At 44.9% G+C, this 20381-nt stretch overlaps 1 protein-coding gene across 6 annotated transcripts in view; it reads right to left on the reverse strand.

Moving 5' to 3' along the window:
- Window positions 1-3003: 3003 nt before the first annotated feature.
- Window positions 3004-20381, reverse strand: part of LOC133223863 (cytochrome c oxidase assembly factor 1 homolog) — a 52043-nt gene continuing 34665 nt past the window's right edge. For all 6 annotated transcript variants that reach the window (XM_061374965.1, XM_061374968.1, XM_061374966.1 and 3 more), the window contains 4 exons: window positions 10859-10961; window positions 7882-8033; window positions 5913-5989; window positions 3004-3340 (listed from right to left, as the gene is read on the reverse strand). In XM_061374965.1, the coding sequence (XP_061230949.1) occupies window positions 3244-3340; window positions 5913-5989; window positions 7882-8033; window positions 10859-10952 (420 nt within the window). In that variant the 5' untranslated portion in view covers window positions 10953-10961 and the 3' untranslated portion in view covers window positions 3004-3243. The remainder of the gene's footprint in view (window positions 3341-5912; window positions 5990-7881; window positions 8034-10858; window positions 10962-20381) is intronic.

Raw genomic sequence — 20381 nt, forward strand, 5'->3', positions numbered from 1 at the left:
CTAAGCGATATCTGTTGTTCCTTGGTTGTAAACAAAGTTCTTGCCCCGAACAGCCTGCTGCCTTGATAGTTTCCTTGAGGGTGATGACTGCTTGGCAGAAGCTATTAAAATCAAACTAGAGAGTAAGGGGCAATCATGCAATCCAGCAAAGGCCACGAAGGTGATGGTTGTTTCAACCACACCAACTGGAAAAAGAACTATGCAAATTTTCAAGGCAATTTAAAAGAAATTATTTAACATACTGAAAATGATTAAGACAATTAAAGGATTGCAGCTGATGAGGCTGAGAGACCTGGGGTTGTCAGCCTGGAGAACAGAATGCTCAGGGAGGGGTCTTTACCAGTGTGTGTAAATACCTGTGGGGAAGAGTAAAGAGGACAGAGCCAGGTTCTTCTCAGTGGTGCCCAGTGGAAGGACAAGAGGCAATGGGCACACACTGAAACACAGGAAATACTGTTTACATGTAAGGAAAAGCTTTCTTCACTGTGGGAATGGTTGAACACTGGTACAGAGGTTTTGGAGTCTCCATCCCTGGTGATCTTCAAAACCTGGCTGTGTGCAGTCCCAGGCAATCTGCTGTCATTGACCCTGCTGTGTGTGAAGCACTTGGGCTAGATGATCTCCAGAGATGGGGATGACCTCAACCCTTCTGTGATGGAACTTGATGATCTAAAGGTCCTTTCCAACCCTAACCATTCTATGATTCTATGGGCAAAGAACAGCTTTCTTAAGCAGTTTAGCTGATGGGTTTAGGTTCTTTTATCAAAAGATGATTATTTTCTTAAAAAAATTAAATGATTATCCAGATTGGTATTGAGTGATATGCAACACAATCCAATTATAAAGAATTAGTGCTCCAGTGACCTAAGGAAGTTAAATACAACCTAATCTGCTTCAGTGAAAAGACTGCCAGGGGAGGAGGTGTGCCCAGGTGTCCTCTTGAAGTTATATGGGCTCTCAGCAGCTGCTGGTGTTCCTGAGGCCTTTGCTCCCTCTCTTTTTCCTGGCATGCTCCAGCTCTCTTGACTGCCCCTGCAGCACCTGTACCTCTGAGAGCAGCTGCCATGGGCTGTGGTGTATTTAATGGGAACCACACGGCCAAAGCAACTTGGCACTGAACACATCAGTTTGCTGTCCTCCCCCCCACCCTTGAATATGTGCATCTTAAAAGAGCTCAAATATGGAGAGGAAGTAGCTTCTGAGGCTCTTTGAGGTCAAAAGGTAAGAGATTCTGTGTTTGCTGGCTATTAGGTAGTTGAACAAAAGCAGGGATTTGAATGTGGTTTTACTCTTGCCCCATTCTGTTGATGTTCCACCCATTGCTTTCTTCCTTCTCCAGGCTCAAAGATTTGAGAAACATTAGTATGGTATGGTCATACCACTCATTCTCACAACTTTTATGACCCCATGGCTGGTTAGGATGACTGGGAGTGCTCAAAGTTAACAGGGTGATCTGCTGGGTCTCTAGGGGGGAAGTGAGAGATGGACCCTCTTTGCAAGCTCTGCTTCCCTTAAGCAAGGTAATAGAATCTCTGGTGTTACTGGTTAGAGCCAGGCCAGGCTGGGGGGGGGCCCCCCCCACGACAACTGAATAAGCTGTGATTGCTCTCCATAGCCACAACTTCTTTAGGGATGAGTAACAAATCAAAGCTGCAGTCAGGGAAGTTGACGAGTGTGAAGTGCTTGATTTGGCTTTTTCTTGATGGATGTGAAGTGATCGTTTTGGCTTTTGCTTGTCAGCTATTTGATTCCCCATCAAACTTCTTCAGTGACCAAAAGCTGGAGTTGACCAAGCTCTGACACACTGGGTGCCTGGCAGATCTCCATGTCTCCTAGGTGGTTTCCTTGCTAGGTGGGCTGCAGCAGTGCAAGGCTGATGGTTTTAAATCACATGGTTTATGTTTTGTTTTGTGAAACCAGGTAGCAGTGATTTCAGTGTTAAAGCTGACACATACTGTCTCTCCTTGATTCACCCTTTCCCTGAGGTATGGGGCATTCATATGGGTTGGATCAGGTCTCACAAGCGCTGCTCATCCTGGCAGCTCTCCATGAATGCCAAGCTAAAGTTTATATGTATTGTTTCCTTCTCAAATAGTTTGTCCAAGATGCCTTTGCTATGGTCCTTTAATATCTCCTTCTTTTGATATTTGCGTTTGCTCTTCAGACTTGTTCAAAAGCCATCTTGCCCAGTTTGCTGGGTTACTGTTGAGCATGAAGATGCTTGCTGGTCTTTAGTGAGTCTTTACTTCCAGCTTTCCTTTCTGTATGTAATACTCATTACTCTTCAAAAACTTTGCATTGCCTGGGCCTTTGGTAGATTTCTGGGATTCAAATTTGGATGTTGAGATAGAAGGGGAATGGATTTCAATGGTGTAAGCTCTGGACTTTCCTTAGATGCAGCTTGCTTAAGCTGTTCCATTACAATAGACCCAAAACAGTCTCTTTTTCTGGATGTTCTTAATGGCTTGTGTGTACTTCAAGGTATGAAGGCAGGGCATACTTGTGTTTCCTCACTCAGACTGTCTCAAACTTTGCAACTGTTTGAATGTGCAGTTTGGGGGTGTATAGAAGTTATGTGGATTTGGGGGTTTGTTGGGAATTTTTTGCTTATTCCTCAACTTGCTCCTGATGATGGGCAATTCTCTACCTGATCGACAGTATCAAGGCAGAATCAAAATCTCTTGTTGTAGTCAGTTAACTGCTGCGTTGTTTATATGTTCTGTACCTTCTGAGTGTTTTCCTCCCTAAGTAAGTGTGCTCTCCTGATGTCCTCTCTGTCAGTGTTGATATGAAGCAGTTCTGAGTAACCTTCAGTGTGTCCTTATCTTGACACATGAGCTTTTTGTTGTATTTTTCTTCCCATGTCCAGCTAAGGAAGGCAGTGATAGAGTGGCTTTGGTGGGCACCTGGTAGCCAGCCAGGGTCAACCCACCACCCTGGCAGTTTGTTTGTTGTATTTCAGATTCATAATCCCAGCACACACAGGGAATAGCACATGAGCTCTTTGGAACAGCGAGTCTTTTGCAGTATCTTTATTTTAGGCTCTGCTGAACATATGAGTAAACCAGCAAAAGAAAGAAATTACAATTATGAGGTCAATCTCAGATAAATTGTTCTGAGAGCACCCACTTAAGTGAAATTGTCACTTGTCACAACTGTGTACATCCATGGGCACAGTGGGATGCGATCGATTAATGACTCCTTCAGCTCAGTGGGAGGTGGAGAAGCAGCTGCTTTTGATTTTTAGCCTTCTTGCACACTGATGCTCTCCACTGGGGAGTGGTAAACAGGAATATTCTGCCCATCCCGCAGTTTCAAGGTGACATCCTGAAGGCACCAGCTGACACAAACCAAAAGAGATTTTTAACTTGTTTCAATCACTGTTAATATAGTAGTAAAGTCAGAGTACAGACAGCTGGCATGGAGAAACAAATAATTCCATGCATTCATTGCTTTTAAAGATTCTCCCAAGTGCTTTAAAACTTGGCTTGTGAGTGCCAGCTTCTGAAAGCTGTTTTCCCTAATAGCATAGCACAGCCCAGATTTAGAGGTCTGGGATGTGTGTTCTTATTGGATGCAATTTGGATAAAATCCTGCCAGCTATTTTTAGATAGGACATTCCTCCCCCGACCCTGTGCCTTTCTTCCTATCCATCCTGTGGGTGCATTCCTTGCTCCACTCCTCTCCAGCCTTGGAGCCAGACTGCGTTGCTAAGGAATTATCCTGGCTTGGAGGAGTTTGAACACTGTGTGATCACTCAGTGTGACTGCTGAAACCCTGACAGAGTATGACAGTGGTTACTCAAAGGAGAAGGAAAACTGTTGTTTGGAGACCAAGTGGGAGCCTTTTCCTTTCTTTAAGCCTTGCTTCAAACCCACTTCTGTGAGACTGCTCATGCTGCTTTTCCAGCTGGGAAGGACTATTATTTTGGGGTACTAAGACAGGATTTTTTTTCCCAAAGCTCCTGGCGCTCACCCAGTTCTGCTTTTGCTGGAGCCAGTGCTGAGTACACACAATTGGGTAATGAGGCTGTGCGATGAGTCTGCAACAGGGCTTTTTGCTCACCAACCCTCTGCCTCCATCCGACTTGGGACAAGCAACTGCCTCTTTTATAACAGGGCTTTAAGGAGTAACTACTCACTCCCCTCGGCCTGGCATGGAGTCCCAGCCCTTCCCTCCACTTGCTTCAGGGCAGACAAGTGTCATTTTGCAGGACTGGTGCCTTGGTCATTATTGCCTTGGGGCACCTTCCCCATTCCTGTGCTGAGTGAATGCTTCCTCTCCTCTTCAAGATCCAAACCAGCTCATACACTCCAAATTTCCCTTTTTTCCCAGTTGTCCTCTTCTTTAACTACTACCTAAATAAATAAACCCCTATGGACAGACTGTGCACTCAAGACAGCAGCATTCAGTGGCTTAGAAGCCTCAACCCCTCTTGCACAGAGCAGTGTGTTCACTGCCTGCTGTCATTTGACTGTGCGCGTATCAGCCTGGCTGCCTCCCAGGTCTCCACTAGAAATGCCAACATGCATGCCCTGCAGAGCTGCACCAGGATGAGTTTGTTATTCCTACTGGGACTTCAGGAGCTATTCTCCATGGACCAGATGGGAACCAGACATCTCACTCTTAACTCCTCAGCAAGGACACCAAGTCCTGCCTAGCTGTGCGGAGCTCTGCACATATAAGCAAGATACTTGAGTCTGATTGTTGGGTGTTTTTTTTAATCTCCTCCTTTTAAGCCTGCAGAAATGCATGGAGAGCTCGCTGTAAAACAACACTTGGAGGTGTATGTGCTTCAATTACTGTAGTTTAACATCTTGTAATCTTCAGCTGTCTTCATAGTAACTCAGTAATGCAAGAGGGAGCTGTTATTTCCCTCCATCTGTGAGGAAGGGATAAGGAGGAGTGAGGACATCAGAGCCCAGGCCCCAAGGAAGCATAGGTATGCAGGAGAGGGAGGTGGGCACCTCTGGCCATATCTCTGGTCACAGGGGAGAAGGCCTGGCCCTGAGACTCTGAAGCCCCAGCCTAGCACCTTCTTCCCATCATTTTATACCTAATTTCCCACACTTATTAGAAGAGAAATCTATTAAGTAATGCTCATCTAATTATGAAAAGAAAACATCACCATATGGCTGGTGGCAGCCGAGTAAAAATGTTGTAGCGTTGGGTTTCTAAATAGAGCTAACAAAAATGCATAACAAATTCCAATAACAAGTACATGTGAACAGATTTGTGTCTAATAAACTTTCCTCTTTTGCAATAGAAGATGGACTTTGAATTCATGCAGTAATTATCTGCTCAGTTCTAGAAATCAGTTTACCCTTGACAAAGGGGGTTTTCAGGCTTCAGCACTACAAAAATGTAAAGTTGCCACTATATGATGTGGAATCAGAATACCCTTCTACTATAATGTATCTAACACATGCTTTGTTACTATAAGGACAGTATTTATCAGATAGCTTAAAAAAAAACCCCACAACCATCCTGCATGACTTTTAGCTCACCTTGATAGGCTCTGATATAATGGGTGATTTCCTTACTGCAATACATAATACTAGACTGGAGGTAGGATTGCTGTTCAATGGCCCCTGCGCCTCCTTGGGGACAATGTTACCTTGGCTCACAGTATTTGTATGTACACTGAGCTACAGTTTGCAGAACACATTTCACACAAATGAATGGTTTGTGTTGTTCCTTGTATTTGTATTCATGGGGATGAATTCAATGTAATTCTCAACTAATTTACATTTTTGCTGTAATGATGGTAATAACCTTTCACAAGACCTTCAGACATGAATTTCTGCTTCCTTTGTGTGCATGAGCTCAGCAACATGGATGACTAAAGCAAATATCCTGCTCCACTCTCTTCTCCTACAATTTCTCTCCTGGTACCCCCCACCAGTACGCACCATTGGCGGGAATGGTCCATCTCTGAGTCAATGTAGAGGTACCCCGCTGATTTTGTTCCAGATACTGGTAACTTTATCTGCAAACGTAAAAATATGTCAAAGATTTGGTGGAGCATGTTATGAAATGGACACTTACTCCTTTTACAGTCAAAGATACACCACCTTCTTTTTACCTTAAACTCTAGTGTAATTTTTTTACTGCATTTCAGAGTTTCACTGTGTTTTCTAATGGCTAACATGTGCATGGCTATACAAGTATGCCTGCTCTGCCATGCATTAATCTCTCTCTGCTGAAAGAATGTACTGTGTTACAGCTGCAACCCCCAGGGAAAACCACTTGCTCTCTGAAATATTTATGAGCAAGCACCTTTCCTTACTGAAGTGAATGGTGATCCAGAGGTGACCTACACTGTTAGAGCTTCCCATAACCACAACAAACCTGTAGGTTGAGATCCTCTATAGATCAGCCCCTTGATCTGAATCAAGACAATCAGGAGCTCAATGATTTTTCTTGGTGTCACAAATTCTACTACTCTCTTGTTTAACAAAGGTAGAAGCTATAGCATTGACCACAGCTAATTGTACTTGGTCTAATGTTTGAATAAGAGAAAGGTTTCAGGTGTAATGTTTGCTGGTGGTATTACAATCACACAGAGAAAATGCCAAGGGTTCTCCAGCAGGCCCTGGAGCTGGGGATGTTGTGGAGTCAGTAAATCGATCTATGATATAATCATTGATGATGATTAACCAGTTTATTTCACAATAACATGGGTGCTGAGGAGCATGAAAAAGCAGAGAAGAAAGTTGGTGGTTTGTGTCTTGGGTGAGGTCGGCAGAAGGCAGGGTCTGACCTCACCCTGAGTCACCCAAGCGACCAGCATTCTTAAACAGTGACATATGAGAACGTCAGTGGGACAGGTTCTTTTCTTTTCACTCAGCATAAGAGGTTGTGGGTTTTGCACATTTATGGGTTTAGAAATGTTTCCTGATAGAATCTTGAATACCTGGGAAACTGGGAAATGTTTTGGCTCGGGTATCATGTGGGTGCAGCCTGGCTGGAGTTAGATGGAAAGTGGAATTTTACATGAGTTGGTTTCAAGGTTGACTTTTTTTGCCCTGACAGCCCCTCTTCTTTGCTGTATCATTTGCCCCATTCCTTAACATCCTTGCTTGGACTCCAGGACTCAAAACTACTTACCAGGAGGAAAAAAATGAGGCAAATGTGACAAGATCCCCCAATGAGGGACCTGGGGAGGTCACTAAGGATGTTCTGCGTCACCAGCAAAACTAGGGAAGTCCTGGATTAAGGGGTAAAAGCACTGCTGGAAAAGGTCTTTTCAGGCAGCAAGCCAGAGTGGAAGTGGACCTGTGTTTGTGAGGTTTGCCTTGGCCCAGCCCTGGGCTGATGCAAGGCAGACTTGTGCAATACTTCAGAACCCAGCACAGCATTCCCAGTCACTATGTAACCCAAGTGCTCAGCCCGGGCAGCTGTGCTTTGTGGCAAAGGCTTACAGTGCTTTTAAAAACCACCCCGTTTATGCTGCACCACAGCGTAGCTCAGAGGCAGCTATAAAACTGTTCTGAACAAAGCTTTAAAAGATAGTGTGGGATGTATCCAGGAGGGAGAGGGAGGCAGCTGCTATTTTAAAGCTAGATCTGATATGTTTCTGAAAACGATTTTCTGGGTTACAGTAGCAGGAGGGGGATAGACTGACTTGGGAGGACACTTGGCATTTTGTGATCTGCCCACAGAGCATAACATAAAGGCGCTGCTCATGCTGTATCTAGTCCCCCATACTGGAGCATAATTTATGCTCTAGAAACCTGTTCCTCTTCTAAATCAACTCACATCCCATCCTACTGCCTTCCAGTGTCCCCAAGTGACTCGTGACCTGCTGCAAATCCCTCAGCTGATCTCGTCACCCAATGCCTTGGGAAGCCACACTGTGACATCCCCTCCCAGCATTACCTGTGCTCTTTCTGTGTCCACACGGTTACTCCCATCTGACAGTCGGATGTTGTGAACCTTGAGAGGGGGAGCACCCAGGGCTTCCAGGGCATCAGGATTGCTATTCAGTTGCTCCAAAGCCTGCTGGTAGTACTGGGTCCTTGCAAAACCTTCTGGGTGGAAGAAACGGGGTAATTAGGAGAACTGTTCACTTAAAATCAAAAAATAAGTAAAAATGACTTTAAAAAAAGACATTTCCTCCAGACTATCCCACCCTTCCTGAAAAACAGTCCAAAACTATTAATTAAGAGAAATTTGGCTAAGGAGGAAACACACCCTTACATCAGAGGAGCAGTGCTGAGCTCACTTAGGTGAAAAGAACTCTGAATATAGCCTGTTCTGTACTGACACACAGTTCAGCTTGTGGCTGTGTCTCCCTGCTTTTCATACATTTGTATCTCATCTAAAAGGAACAGAAAAAGGGGGGGTAAAAAAAGGCATAAGAGTGAATAGGTGAAAATGTTTTGAAGGTAATTCAAGTTTTCTTTTCAAAGGAGATTCAGAAAATACTTTAAGAATGGAGAATATTTTGCAGACGTTAGTGTGAGACTGGAACAGCTGCTAATACCGTGGAAACTCTTGCTGTGGTCTTGATAACAGCTTTTCAAGTGGCAGCCAGGAAGCTGCAACTCTACTGATGGATGCATTAAAAGAGAGGCCATTAGAGAAGCACCATTAGAGTTAATGGTCAAGCAGCAACAATAGCTAAGTAGACTGGATGCTGCAGCGTTGGCATATGGCAGACAATCGTGGTAAATTGCTATTTGTCAATGTCTGGTTGCTATGCATAGCTGGGAAATGCTGTGCAATGGTCACCAATGGACAATGCTGAGCTGTGAGGCTGGAAACCTGCCGACCCTCCTTATGGAGGCAGAGATTTACTAATAAACAGATTTAAAGCTTGCCTGCTGGGATTTCTACATGCATTTTGCTGCAGCCTAACTTCACTCTCTTGATATCAAGAAGGGCAAAGTTAACCCAAACGTATCAAAATCCTACTCAGGCAACTTTGCTCTTGCCTTCCACAGAGTCTAAAACAAAGTGTAAGGTTTGTTTCTTGCTCTCTTGCCTGTATTACTCTTGGAGCATGAAGCAGAAGGATGCTGCCCCCACTCCCTAATTAGAGGCATTCCCTGTGAGCAGGCAGCATTCAGTTGGCATGGGAACAGCTTTACTAGGCTGCAGCCTGCACTGGTCCTCCCTGATCTCCTGAGGCAACCTAAAGAGCTCCAGGTAAACGGGTTGCAGCACAGGAGTCATTTAGTGCCTATGGATCATGGCAAGCAGCCACCCAGGCGATGTTAGAAGTATGCTGCACTCATCCTACAGGCTGAGGGGGAAACAGGTTTGAGTTTCCTGGTGCTCCTTCTCAGATGTTTCTTGTTAGTATTGGACATAAAACGCCTGACTGATCTGTTTGTCCATGTGTGTTTCAGTAGGAGAGCTGAAACGATCCTGGGGTTGGCCTGGGAGACTGCTCCCACAAGGAGGGTGTGGAGGTGAACACAGTGAGTAGCAATAGGATTACCTGAGTGCTTGCTTTCACAGAGATCACACATACACAAGCTTTCATTCAACCTTAAGGATGAGAAGTCCCCCTTTTCCCCTGCTTCCACCCTAATGGAAGCCACTTGCTCCTCGCAGACTCCAGCATGGGCAAGTTTCGTGCATTGGGTAGAAGGAACTGGATAGCCATGGGTGTGGGCCAATAGAAGGGTCCTTTGCCTGTTAGAGGCTATAGAGAGGCACACTTTGCACTAGAAAGTGTCCTTTCAACAGCCTGATTGGTTTGTACCAGACAGCTACTCAGTGGCCACTGACACCACAACAGAGCAAGACTTAGCTGTTGTCTTGCACCACTTGATTGCACAGCTAAGTGATGTAGGGAATGAGCACTTTGACTTTTGTATAGCACAGGGGGTGACTTCCCCCTCGTCAGATAACAATGCTGAAGCTGAAAATTAAAAAATGCTAATGTCCTTGTTAAAGCCAGATTTGGTATTTTAAGTGTAAAAGGATCATATATCTGTCATGTACTCCAGAACTGGAGGGCATGAGCTGCCTAAAATTAAAGCCTGCTTTCCAGCCTTGTCTGATTTGCTATTAATGTGTAAAATGAAGGGGAGGTTTCAGAGCTTGTCTGAGGGCTTGAGGAACAGGCTTGGCTATGCTTTTCTGGCAGCATCCTCTGATACAGGGGTAGGTCAAAAGCAGTATCATTTGATAGCTCCAGCAAGGGAGAGGCATAGGGCTGAGAGGCATGTAGCATCCCCTGAGAGAGGCAAAGCCTGTTTCTAGTCTGATGCTAAATATCTAGAAACAATTTTAGATAAAATAAGCATCTGTCATTTGGACTAATAACTCGAATTCATGGCCTAAGACAGACAGCAACTAGAGCTGTCTATATATAGCAACATCACCTGTCTAGCTTTTCTTTCCTTGTCCTAGTCTTCTTGATACTGAGTGCTCTTATCTGCCCTTCATTCAGGAGAAACTAATGGTGTCTTAGCACTTCACAGGCATGCTGTGTTTAGGGCCTGCCCCACAGAGATTTACAGATAAAACCACTAGACATTAATACCATCTCACAGATGGTGCTTTCTTCCTCCTCAGTTGTAAAATCTTAGTAAGAAATGAAACCTGCGTTACTGCCTAAGCATCTATTTTGCCCTCACCCTCAGAAACCAGACTTTCTCCTGACCATGACGGCCTCCTCCCTATGCAATACCTCTGGAAATGTGTGCAACAGCACTTGGGAGAGCAGCAGCTCTGAAGCTGAACAAAGCGGAGCCCACAGAAGCAGAACCCAGAGTCTCGGCCACACTTCCCTTAACTTCATCTGCTTTTCATGTCTTGCATGCTGCTATTTTCCCCGCTACACAAAAGCAAATGAAAGGGGCAGAGGAGAAATAAGGTTGCTAACAGCAGCAAGGCTTACTTTGCATAAGATTATACATCACGATGCATCCCCCGCCGCTGAACAGTCCCATGAAAATAGCCATTTGCTGCAGTTTTCTTAGAGAAGCTGGCATTTTTCTTCCCTGAAAACAAAAAAAGGAAGACATTTGTTGTAAAAGAAGAAAGCTAAAGGGTTATCCCTCCCCCTTCCTCCTCTTTCCCAAAAGCCCTTTCCAACCAGGCCTGAATGAAAGCACAGTACATTGGGCTCTTCCTCACTGGGGCCCCACCGTGTGCCCAGAAGGAAGGGTGGTGAGAACAGAGCAACGTGGGGACCCAGCCGGGTTGAATGTGTTTATTCAACTTCTTTTAGTGATGCCACCACTTTGCTAATTGCCGAGAAGAAAATGACCTCCCTGGTGTGGCCAGGGGCCAGAGCCACATTGTCACGGGGGCTCCGGGTGCCTGTGCGCTCACTCGCACACTGTGAGCATTCAGGCTTCAGGGAATGGATTTCCCTCTTGAGTAAACTCCTCTCAAGTAAACACGCTCACGGCAGGGCTGGATTTGGCCTGGAGTGGCGAGGGACAGAGCCAAACCAGTGTTGTGCCAGCGAAGATAATGGAGCCAGGGTGTGTGTATTCTGTTGTGCTGTTTTTATTCCCAAGCCATGGGTAAACAGGAAGGATTTTGCAAGCTATTTCTCTTCCTTCCTGCACCCCCCCAGCCCAAGCTTGCCCTTTTAATGAATCACAATTTTGGCATTTGAATGCATGACCCAGCAGAGTAAGAAACACCTCTGAGAAAGTCAACCTAGTATGTGTTTCCATGGATTGGGTGGGAAGGCTCAGGGAAGACCTTGTATCACTCTTCCAGTACCTGAAAGGGCCTACATGAAACTGGAGAAAGATTTATTTATTTTACAAGGGCAGGTAGTGACATGACAAGGGGAATGGCTTTAAACTGACAGGGGTAATTTAGATTAGATACAAGTAAGACATTTTTCACTAGACACTGACACAGGGTACCCAGAGAAGCTCTGGCTGCCCCCATCCCTGGCAGTGTTCAAGGCCAGGTTGGATGGGGCTTGGAGAAACCTACTCTAGTGGAAGGTGTCCCTGCCCATGGCAGGGGTTGGAACTGGTCCTGTCCAACCCAAAACATTCTACGAAGGAGGCTCTGTGGCCTGAAGATCCTGAGCTAATGGTTCTGCCTAAAACAGGTTAGTAGGAGTTGAGCTGAGTTGTGAGTGGAGAGTAGCATGTTGCTTCAGGCTGTGGCAGGATGGGACTTGACCAAGCATCACAGTATCGACTTAATGCTGTTGCTTGTCTTGCAGCTAGGATGTAAGGGAGGAATGGTCCTGACAACAGCTTAAAAATAAATAAATAAAGGAAAGAAAGAAAAGCTAGCAAAAGGCTCTCCTTTTTGAAGTAGGCATGCAGACAGCTGAACACTTGGGAAAGCTGTAGGTTTCTAATTCCAAAGGCTTCGTGCCTCAGTGCCACAATGGTGTGACTTAAGTGTTGCACTCAGTGAGAGCTGGTTAATAAACCAAGGCCCAAACCAGTTACAGAAACGTAACCTGGGCAAGGCTGTTTGAGTCCTGTTGTGAAAACCTCTTCTAGCATCCCTCAGGTATGTGTTAGTCAGGTATTGCTCAGCTGACAACCACAGTTTAGAGAAGATGGAGACGCAAATGCCAGGACTGTTTCCTATCATGGACAGGTCAGGGTGATATGGGCAGCCTCCTCTTCTCACATGCCCATCTCCTGCAACCTCTAGCCCAAAGGAAACCATGAATGCAACTCAGGTCCAACTTTCATCTACTACTCAGCACTAGCATTCAATTGTAATGTATGCTTCTCCTTAGTTGAAGGCTTTCCTTATTAACTAGCTCACTTGATTATAAGAGCTCTTAATGTTTAACTTCACATTTCTGGATGGCTAGTAATGGTAATAACTCAGAGAAGCATGTGGGCATTATATGTGCTTTATGCCCCAAAATCCCCAAATTGTGCCACTGGTACAGTCATCTCTCACTCCTGATCTGCATCTCTGAGTTTTCTTTTTCACTTCCCCTGGGGAACTTGAGCAGTGTGAGAAGTTGCAGCAGAGGAAGTACAAGTGCGTCTTTGCAGAGAAATGGTATCGGTGGTTTTACAAGCACAGCAAGAGCTCTCTGCTAGCCCACTTGTGTTTGCAACCTTTCTTAGATTGCAATTTATAATGTTATTTCTCCCCCTCAAACTGCAAAATCTGATTAATAACCAAGTTTCTGTAAGATATAGCCAGGCAGGATCCGACACCAACAGAGCATAACAGGGAGGGGGAAAAGGTGGTAAATCTGGAGGGTGGATCAGATACCACAGACTGTGACCTGTGGTATTTTGTTTTGCCCCTTTCAGAGTGTCAGCCAGGCAAAATTTGCTCTGTGATGAAATTCAGGGTAATTGAACTCAAATGTCTGAGGTTGGGAGATGCTGCTGACAGGTTGAATAGAAGTGGGAAGATGTGGAGCTCCTGCACCAGTGAGGAAGTTTTGACCAAAGCTCAGGGGATCTCCTTAGCAAAGGGTGGAAATCAGAAGCTCTGCAACTCACTGTTAGGGGTTTGAGGTTTGTTAGGTCTTGCAGTCTGCTCGCATCCAAACAAGGGGAATGGAAAGAGAAGCTTTGTGTTGATCAGTAATGTGCTCACACGCTCATCACCAGCTCTGCTCACAGCAGGTTGGGGCCACAAGTGCCCTCATGATGCTGTGCCAAGGCAGTGCCATCTGGCAAGGAAGCTTGGCAGCAGAGAAGGGGTGATCCCAGCAAGCACTACTGCCTCATGCAGCACTCCTGGCTGCTCCTGATGCGCTGACCCTGCCTGCAGTTGTCACTGCTGCTGGCCCTGCTGAGGCAGGGGTGTGGGCGGCTGAGGTGCACAGCCCACACTAGCTCTGTGAAAGTCCTAATTGATATAACAGGGAGAAGATCTCTCCTTGCTTTCAGTCACAGTGGGAAACCTGCAGGCTGGACCATCCCATCCCCAGGCTAGCCCTTCATGCTCTCCTCCCACTTGTTTCTCAGCTCTTTTCCCAAGCCAGTCCCATGACAGCACATTGCGGGAAGAGGTTCAGAGCTACGCGTTTTAACAAGTCTCTCAAGACCTTGCAAACCTTCTCTTTGATCCCACAGTTCCCTGGTAGCTTCCAACAGCAAGGACAGAGGTGTCTTTGGAATCCAGTGCCTCTCTGTGAGGGGGCTGCTGCTCCCTTCCCCTGCCATTAGGGTCTCTTGCTGCATGAATGTCCAGGTGGTGCATCCAAACCCTTGAGCATCTCAGCATGCAGTTGCTGATGATTTCTGAATGATGACACTGGAGATACTACTGGTGTCAGCTTGTATAAGACTGAAATATAGTAAGGAGCTGTTTTTGGCAAGGACTCCTAGCAAGGATTTCTGCCCTTTGGCCAGCCATGTTAGCTGCTCCCATCTGCTGCTCTGGTGAAGTGTGGTAGAGCAGAGAAGGGAAGGAAAGCAGAGGCATGCCCAGAGGTGTGCCTCCTGTCCTGAGCCTTTGTGAAAGCAATTTACAGCCTGCAAAGTGTAGAGGCTCTTAAAGGAAAGGACCAAACCCCCTCAACTTCACTTGCCACAAAGGGAGTAGCTGTAAGACAGTGCATTTAGGAGAATTTTATAGATACAACATGCACTTGCCTCCTGAGGAGGGAAGTTCATGTTGCTATCTGTGGTGGAGATCTCCCCTCAGAACCTGTTATACCACTAAAAAGTATGCAAGTCAACTAGTGGAAAAACGGATTTCTTCACAGCTGGTAATTAAAAAAGCACAATTTCCAAGCTAGGCTGTTCTTCAAAAACATCTTTTCCCTTGTGCTATTTGCAGTGGTAAACGATTAAGTGGAGATTAGCACACACAAAGTCACTGAGCCTACACTTACCAAGAGATATTAAATCATAGTAAGTTACTGCTCTCTAAAAATGAGTATTAAGGAGCAGAGCTTCCTAACAAGTGCAGTGCTCATTTTGTGCCTTGAAAATAGTAAGAAATGGTGGAGGAGGTAGTATGTGATTCACGCTTGACTCTGAAATTAAGCAGAACTCAGGTAGTTAATAACAAGATTTAACAAACTCAGACGTGGAAGACTCCCAGGGTCACATGTGAAATGGTGGGTTACTACAACAATGAAGTCTGGTTTTAATTAGACTTGTTTTCTCCACAGAGGATCTTCTAAAAATAGTCTGGGTTTATGAGATTCTCCCTTATTTCAGCAAATTCAGATCTTCTGGTTTGGTCTCTGAAATACATTTTGCAGAGGTTTGTCTTGGGTACATCCACCAAAGGCAGGCAGCATGAAGCAAGGGGGCACTTCCACCAAGCCACAGACATTTTATTTCCCTCAGACCCAAGTGAAGGATCTGGGGCTGCAGGTTCTTTGGAGAAGATGTTTCTTCCTCCTCCTTCTCCTCATCCTGGCACTACCACGCTCCACCAGCACATCCAGCTTCTGGGTGCTATCACAGACCAAACAGTAAACGATAATATAGTTCTGAAGTCAGAGAAGCAACTTGATCCATGCAAACTCAGTGTGATCACTGCTCGCTATCTCAGTTTGGGCCACTGCCTGCCTACCTGCCTGTCCAAGACAATATATTGCCAGGCCACCAATATAAGTGGCTGGGAGCCTTCAAATCACTTTGAACCACTGTGGTCCTGAGATGCTTGCATGACACACTAAATACGTGTGAAAAGAGACAACTATTAGATTAAAATTTTAATCAATAGGCCTGAACATGGACTTGAGCATCTGACTTCAAGGCTGGAACTGTTGCCTAACCCTTCTGCAAGTAAACTCTCCCTTGGGCTGGTGGGATTTGAGTCAGCCCCAGGTCCAGCTTTTCTGCAAGCCACCCAGGCAGTCATGGAAGTACAGGAGATAAGGGTAATGTCAGGCAAACCACACACAAGCACACACCTGCATTTTACATTCTTGCTCTCTTGCCCATCCATTGATCTTGAAAGATCCATAAGGCATCTGGGTGTGAGCCAATTTCTATACTAACAACATGCCAGGACAACATTTTACAGACAGCTTCTTGATACTTACTGTCTACAAAATACCTTCATCATCAGTATTGTCACCAAAGAGAGGACAGTACAGAAGAAGTGTTTCAACAGGACCATCATTTCAGCATCTTATATTTCCCTTTTTCACGGAAATAGTCTCAATGTACTATTTACCTCATTTCTGAGAAGTAACAGCACAAATTGTGCCCCCAGCCCCCACATTCAGAAATACCAAAGATCTGCACTGATCTGCAGGATCTGCACTGACAAGGCACAGTTTGGCATTTAGGGAGGCAAAACGCCTTTTCAGCCAGCACAGAAATGGTCCCTTCCAGGGTCTCCTTGTGGACTGATTCCTAGGAATGTGTAACTTCCCCTAGTTAAATGCTTTGAAGGGACAGCTGTAGGTATGAAGAAGTTTACTTACAAGCCAGGACACTGCATTAAGCTTATTTTCTGCGTTTGCTGTTACCTAATTAACAAGGGAAGTGAAAGTAGTCAATAGAATGATTAAGGACTCTAAGCAGCCACCTCATTCTTGTAGTTGTATCACATCTCCTGGGGCACACACTACAGCACAAGCAGCTTGATCAGTTAGCACAAATCCTCACATGGTGCCTACAGATATTTTGGTTTCATTTCCTTTTTCTCCTTTCTTGGGTGCTCTCATTTGCACATTTCTATATCTTTAGGTATCGTCATACGTGTTTTGTACTCCACTGCCACAGACCACTTCCCTTGTGTGCTCTTCAATTACAGTCTTATCTGACAGGCTTGCCTGTATGCATTTCTTTTCCTCCTGCTTGCCCACCTTCCCCCCCCCCCCCATGTGCCCTCTTTCCCTGCAGGCTACTGCACCACTGCCAGGCTGGGGACACCATTCCTGTTGTCCAAGGAGCCTTCTCCTGCCACCCCTTGGTTTATCCCTCTATGAAATGGAGTCTATCTTCCTAACTGCAGGTAACGAAGGCAGGTACCTAAATCCTGTTCTGCTTTTCTCCGAAGTTGCAACAATGTGCTACAACCTAGTTTGTTCAGTCTTTCTGAAAGCCAGGTTCATGCGCCAGCCAGTTCAGCAACCTGCTCCAGATCATCCTCCAAAGACAACTAGAGCTGCCCATGCTTTATACTGAAATACTAGGGATATCACAGAAAAGAGACAACTAGGGTATAGTATTGGAGAAGCAGGATAATTATACCTACAGAGTGACCCATTTTTGCTGTTACTGGAGCACAGCATTATAGGTTAATGCCTAATAATCTGTCATTAGCATCCCTAATTGTATGTTTCTGTAATGGGACATCATGGAGGCAGGAGGAAGGTGTGAATGTCCACATTTTGTCTTTTAGAGGTGAACTGCAAAGGATGTAAGAGTAAGAATTCCTAAGTAGGGAAATGAAAAAGTTGCATCCAAGTTGCAACTTCCCGCATTCTTCCAAATGTAGGAAGAAAAGAATCAGTTGTGTTTATGGTTTTAACAGTGAGTGGTTTACCTGAGAAACCTACAGGACAGCTTCTTGCCTTCCCTGCCACTGGGAGTGAGGTCACAAGAGCTGCAATCCAAGGTTCAAAAGAATTGCTCCACGTTGTACGTATGCCTTCCCACAGCATGCGTCAGAGCCCAGCTTCCAGATGGGCACAGCAGAACAAAAGAATCTCATAAAGAAACAGCAAATATAGTCCTTTGACTGTCTCATGCTCTCAGGATGAGAGGGAATAGCACCGTGTTTAGGATGAGACTAGCAGAAGCGGACTGTGAAGCCAGGGATGTTTTCATAGTGTGATGTGAATTTTCTGTATATGGTTTCCTAGAATAGGTTCACTGATCCTGCAAGGTAAGTGATCAGTGAAGACTACCAAGCCATTTATCATTGAAACATCAAAGAGCTTGCAATGCTTTCTGTGCAGGGATGACTATTTAGCTCTCTTGCCAGTCCGTGGGCATTTATCTGTGTCAAATACATTAATTATGCTGAAAACACTGACAACATCTCAAAGCCAAACCCAAGAACCTATCTAGCTTTAAGTCAACTTACTAAATCCTGAGATGAGGAAAAAAAACATGCAGAAACACAAAGAGTCTGTAGTAAACCACTTGGCTAACAGGTCACATTTTACTTTGGAAAGATAAAACGGTCACAAAAGTTTGTAGAAGTACTGCAGATGTCATTGGGCTAAGAGCTGTTTGTGGCTATGTTAAAAGCTAGTACCTGCCTGGAAGTTCACAGTCTCTATCTCCAATCCTGGTAAGGCTCATGCCTGCCTGTGGCCTTACTAACTTCAATAACACAATCCACATGCATGCACTAAATAAGCACACAGCAGACAGTGGCCTAAAGGAACTGAATGCCAGGGGAGGCAGTCACAGGGAAAAAATGTTTAAGGCAGGAACAGAGTGTAAATCATATGATCTTGTTCCCTTGTAATGTATCTGCTTCCGGAAATGAGGAGGTGAAAGATGTGATCTACTCTGCTGTGATCAGCATGGAGCCCAATTTACAAAGTCTTAAAAAGAATCAGGGCTAACAGGAATGTTAGCAGTCCCACGGCCAAACACCTTGCTGATATAATGCCTTTTATTGCACAGTATTATAGCAGTACACACTTTTGGCACTTCACAAACACCTTGCTCTTCCCCATATCTCCTGCTGAAAACCAAAAATAAACAAAATGCTACCCTAAATTCCCCCAGATTCTCCAATGTGGTAAGTTTCTTTCAAGCACTCATCTTTACACCCTCCTCAGAAGGGCCTCTCCTTCAGAAAAAGCTGACCCTACCCTTCTTCAGAAAGGCAAGTCCCTTTGAAATACATCAGATCAACACCTGAAAGTGAAAGGTTTTGAGAAAAACTAATTACTTTCTAATATCTTGGACACCTGGATTACTTCCAGAAGTGGGTCGTTGCCCATATGAGCAGATCTGGTTCAGTATCAGCTAAATCTGTTAACACAAATTAAGATCTGAGGAAAATATAACCTCAAAGACTTGTGACTTTAATAAGCACTGAAGACCAAAACCAGCACAAGACCAACAGGGATTCTGACCTAGAAACATTCTATTCTCAAAGACAAAAAGGGAAAAAAGTTCTGATGGGAACTATTCAAAAAGAAAATACAAGAAACTTCTATAATACTTGAAAGTTTCTGCTCAGACAGATCCAGCTTGTTAACTTGTGCAGAGCTGTGCAAGATAGAGATGGAGAGAGCAAAAGGGTGAAGGAAATGGTGGAACCTGCCACACTGTTTGCAGGTGCAGCACCTGGACTCAGACCTTTAACTTGATCTGAGAAACAGCTATTGATTTATCAGTCCACCCTTGGAAAAAGATATGCTGGATGCTCACAAGGCAGTTGAATGTGAATCAGCTTCTCTTCCAAAAATGAGTCAGGGCAAGAGGAATTTCAGGGAACAACTGACTGCAATCCGTATTTTCCCCCTCAGAACATGTGTGGGAAAAGATTTGAGGGGAAAAATATCTCCTTGTTTAATGCTTTAAATGATGTTTCTATTTTATTCACTAAATATTGGGTCTTTCCACAGTTCCCATGAGGAATGGCAGGAATAGTTTTTTCCTTTCATTTTGCAGAGCTGTGGTAGAAAAACATGAAATGACTCTACAGGAATCCTGTGTCAAGTCAGGCAATTGGTCTCCAGAGACCTGGGCTGTGTCCATGCACATACACCACCATCTCCTCTCTCAGGCTAAAACATTCCAGCCTAGAGAGGCTCACCACAACTCTAGGGCTGTTTCCTTCAGCAACATACCTTTAGGGATATGGGGAGAAGCTTTTTCTATGGAGCTACGGCACAGGGCTTTGCCCAACAACGGGGTGTGACAATCCAAGAGCTGGACAAAAGCACAAACCACATTTTTACATACTGTTGATGAGTGAGATTTTTCAAAACATCATGTGGTTTCTGTCGGCTCAACAGGCAATACTTTTACAGGATCACTGTTTCCTAAAAGTGCTGATATCTTTGAAAAGTAGGCTGCTTTCTGGCATTGTGAAGAACACCTTCACTAGAAACTTTCAAACAGGGCTGCTAACAATATGTTATTTCCTCAAACTTACTGCTACTTCAAATACTTGGTTGTGGGGTTTGCTGGGAAAATGCTAGGTTGCTAAGGGCTAAATACAATGAAGTATGACAAAAGTGGCACACACAAGACACATAGGTGTGCTGTGAGCCATTAGGAAAGGGAACAGGACCAGTTAGTGGGGAATCACTGCTGCTAATGAGCTGGCACGGATCCATGCCTGCAGACTTCAGAAAATGAAGGCTCCAAAGGGTGCCACAACACATGTATTTTTCTGTTCACTTTTGTTTTCTCATTGCATGCTACTGAGCTCTCTTGTTGCGGGAATCAGGAAGAGGGATAAAGAGATACCATCACTTTTATACAATGCTTACTCCCAGGGACCTCTGCTTAGGTACAAGAAGCCCCAGCTGAGTGTAATTTCCAATTTGTCTGCAGCTCTTGTACAGG

The sequence above is a fragment of the Neopsephotus bourkii genome, unplaced genomic scaffold, assembly GCF_033783945.1.
Source record: "Neopsephotus bourkii isolate Nb327-2 ecotype Australia unplaced genomic scaffold, CSIRO-AGI_Nbou_v1 NB_1655, whole genome shotgun sequence".
Lineage (NCBI taxonomy): Eukaryota > Metazoa > Chordata > Aves > Psittaciformes > Psittacidae > Neopsephotus > Neopsephotus bourkii.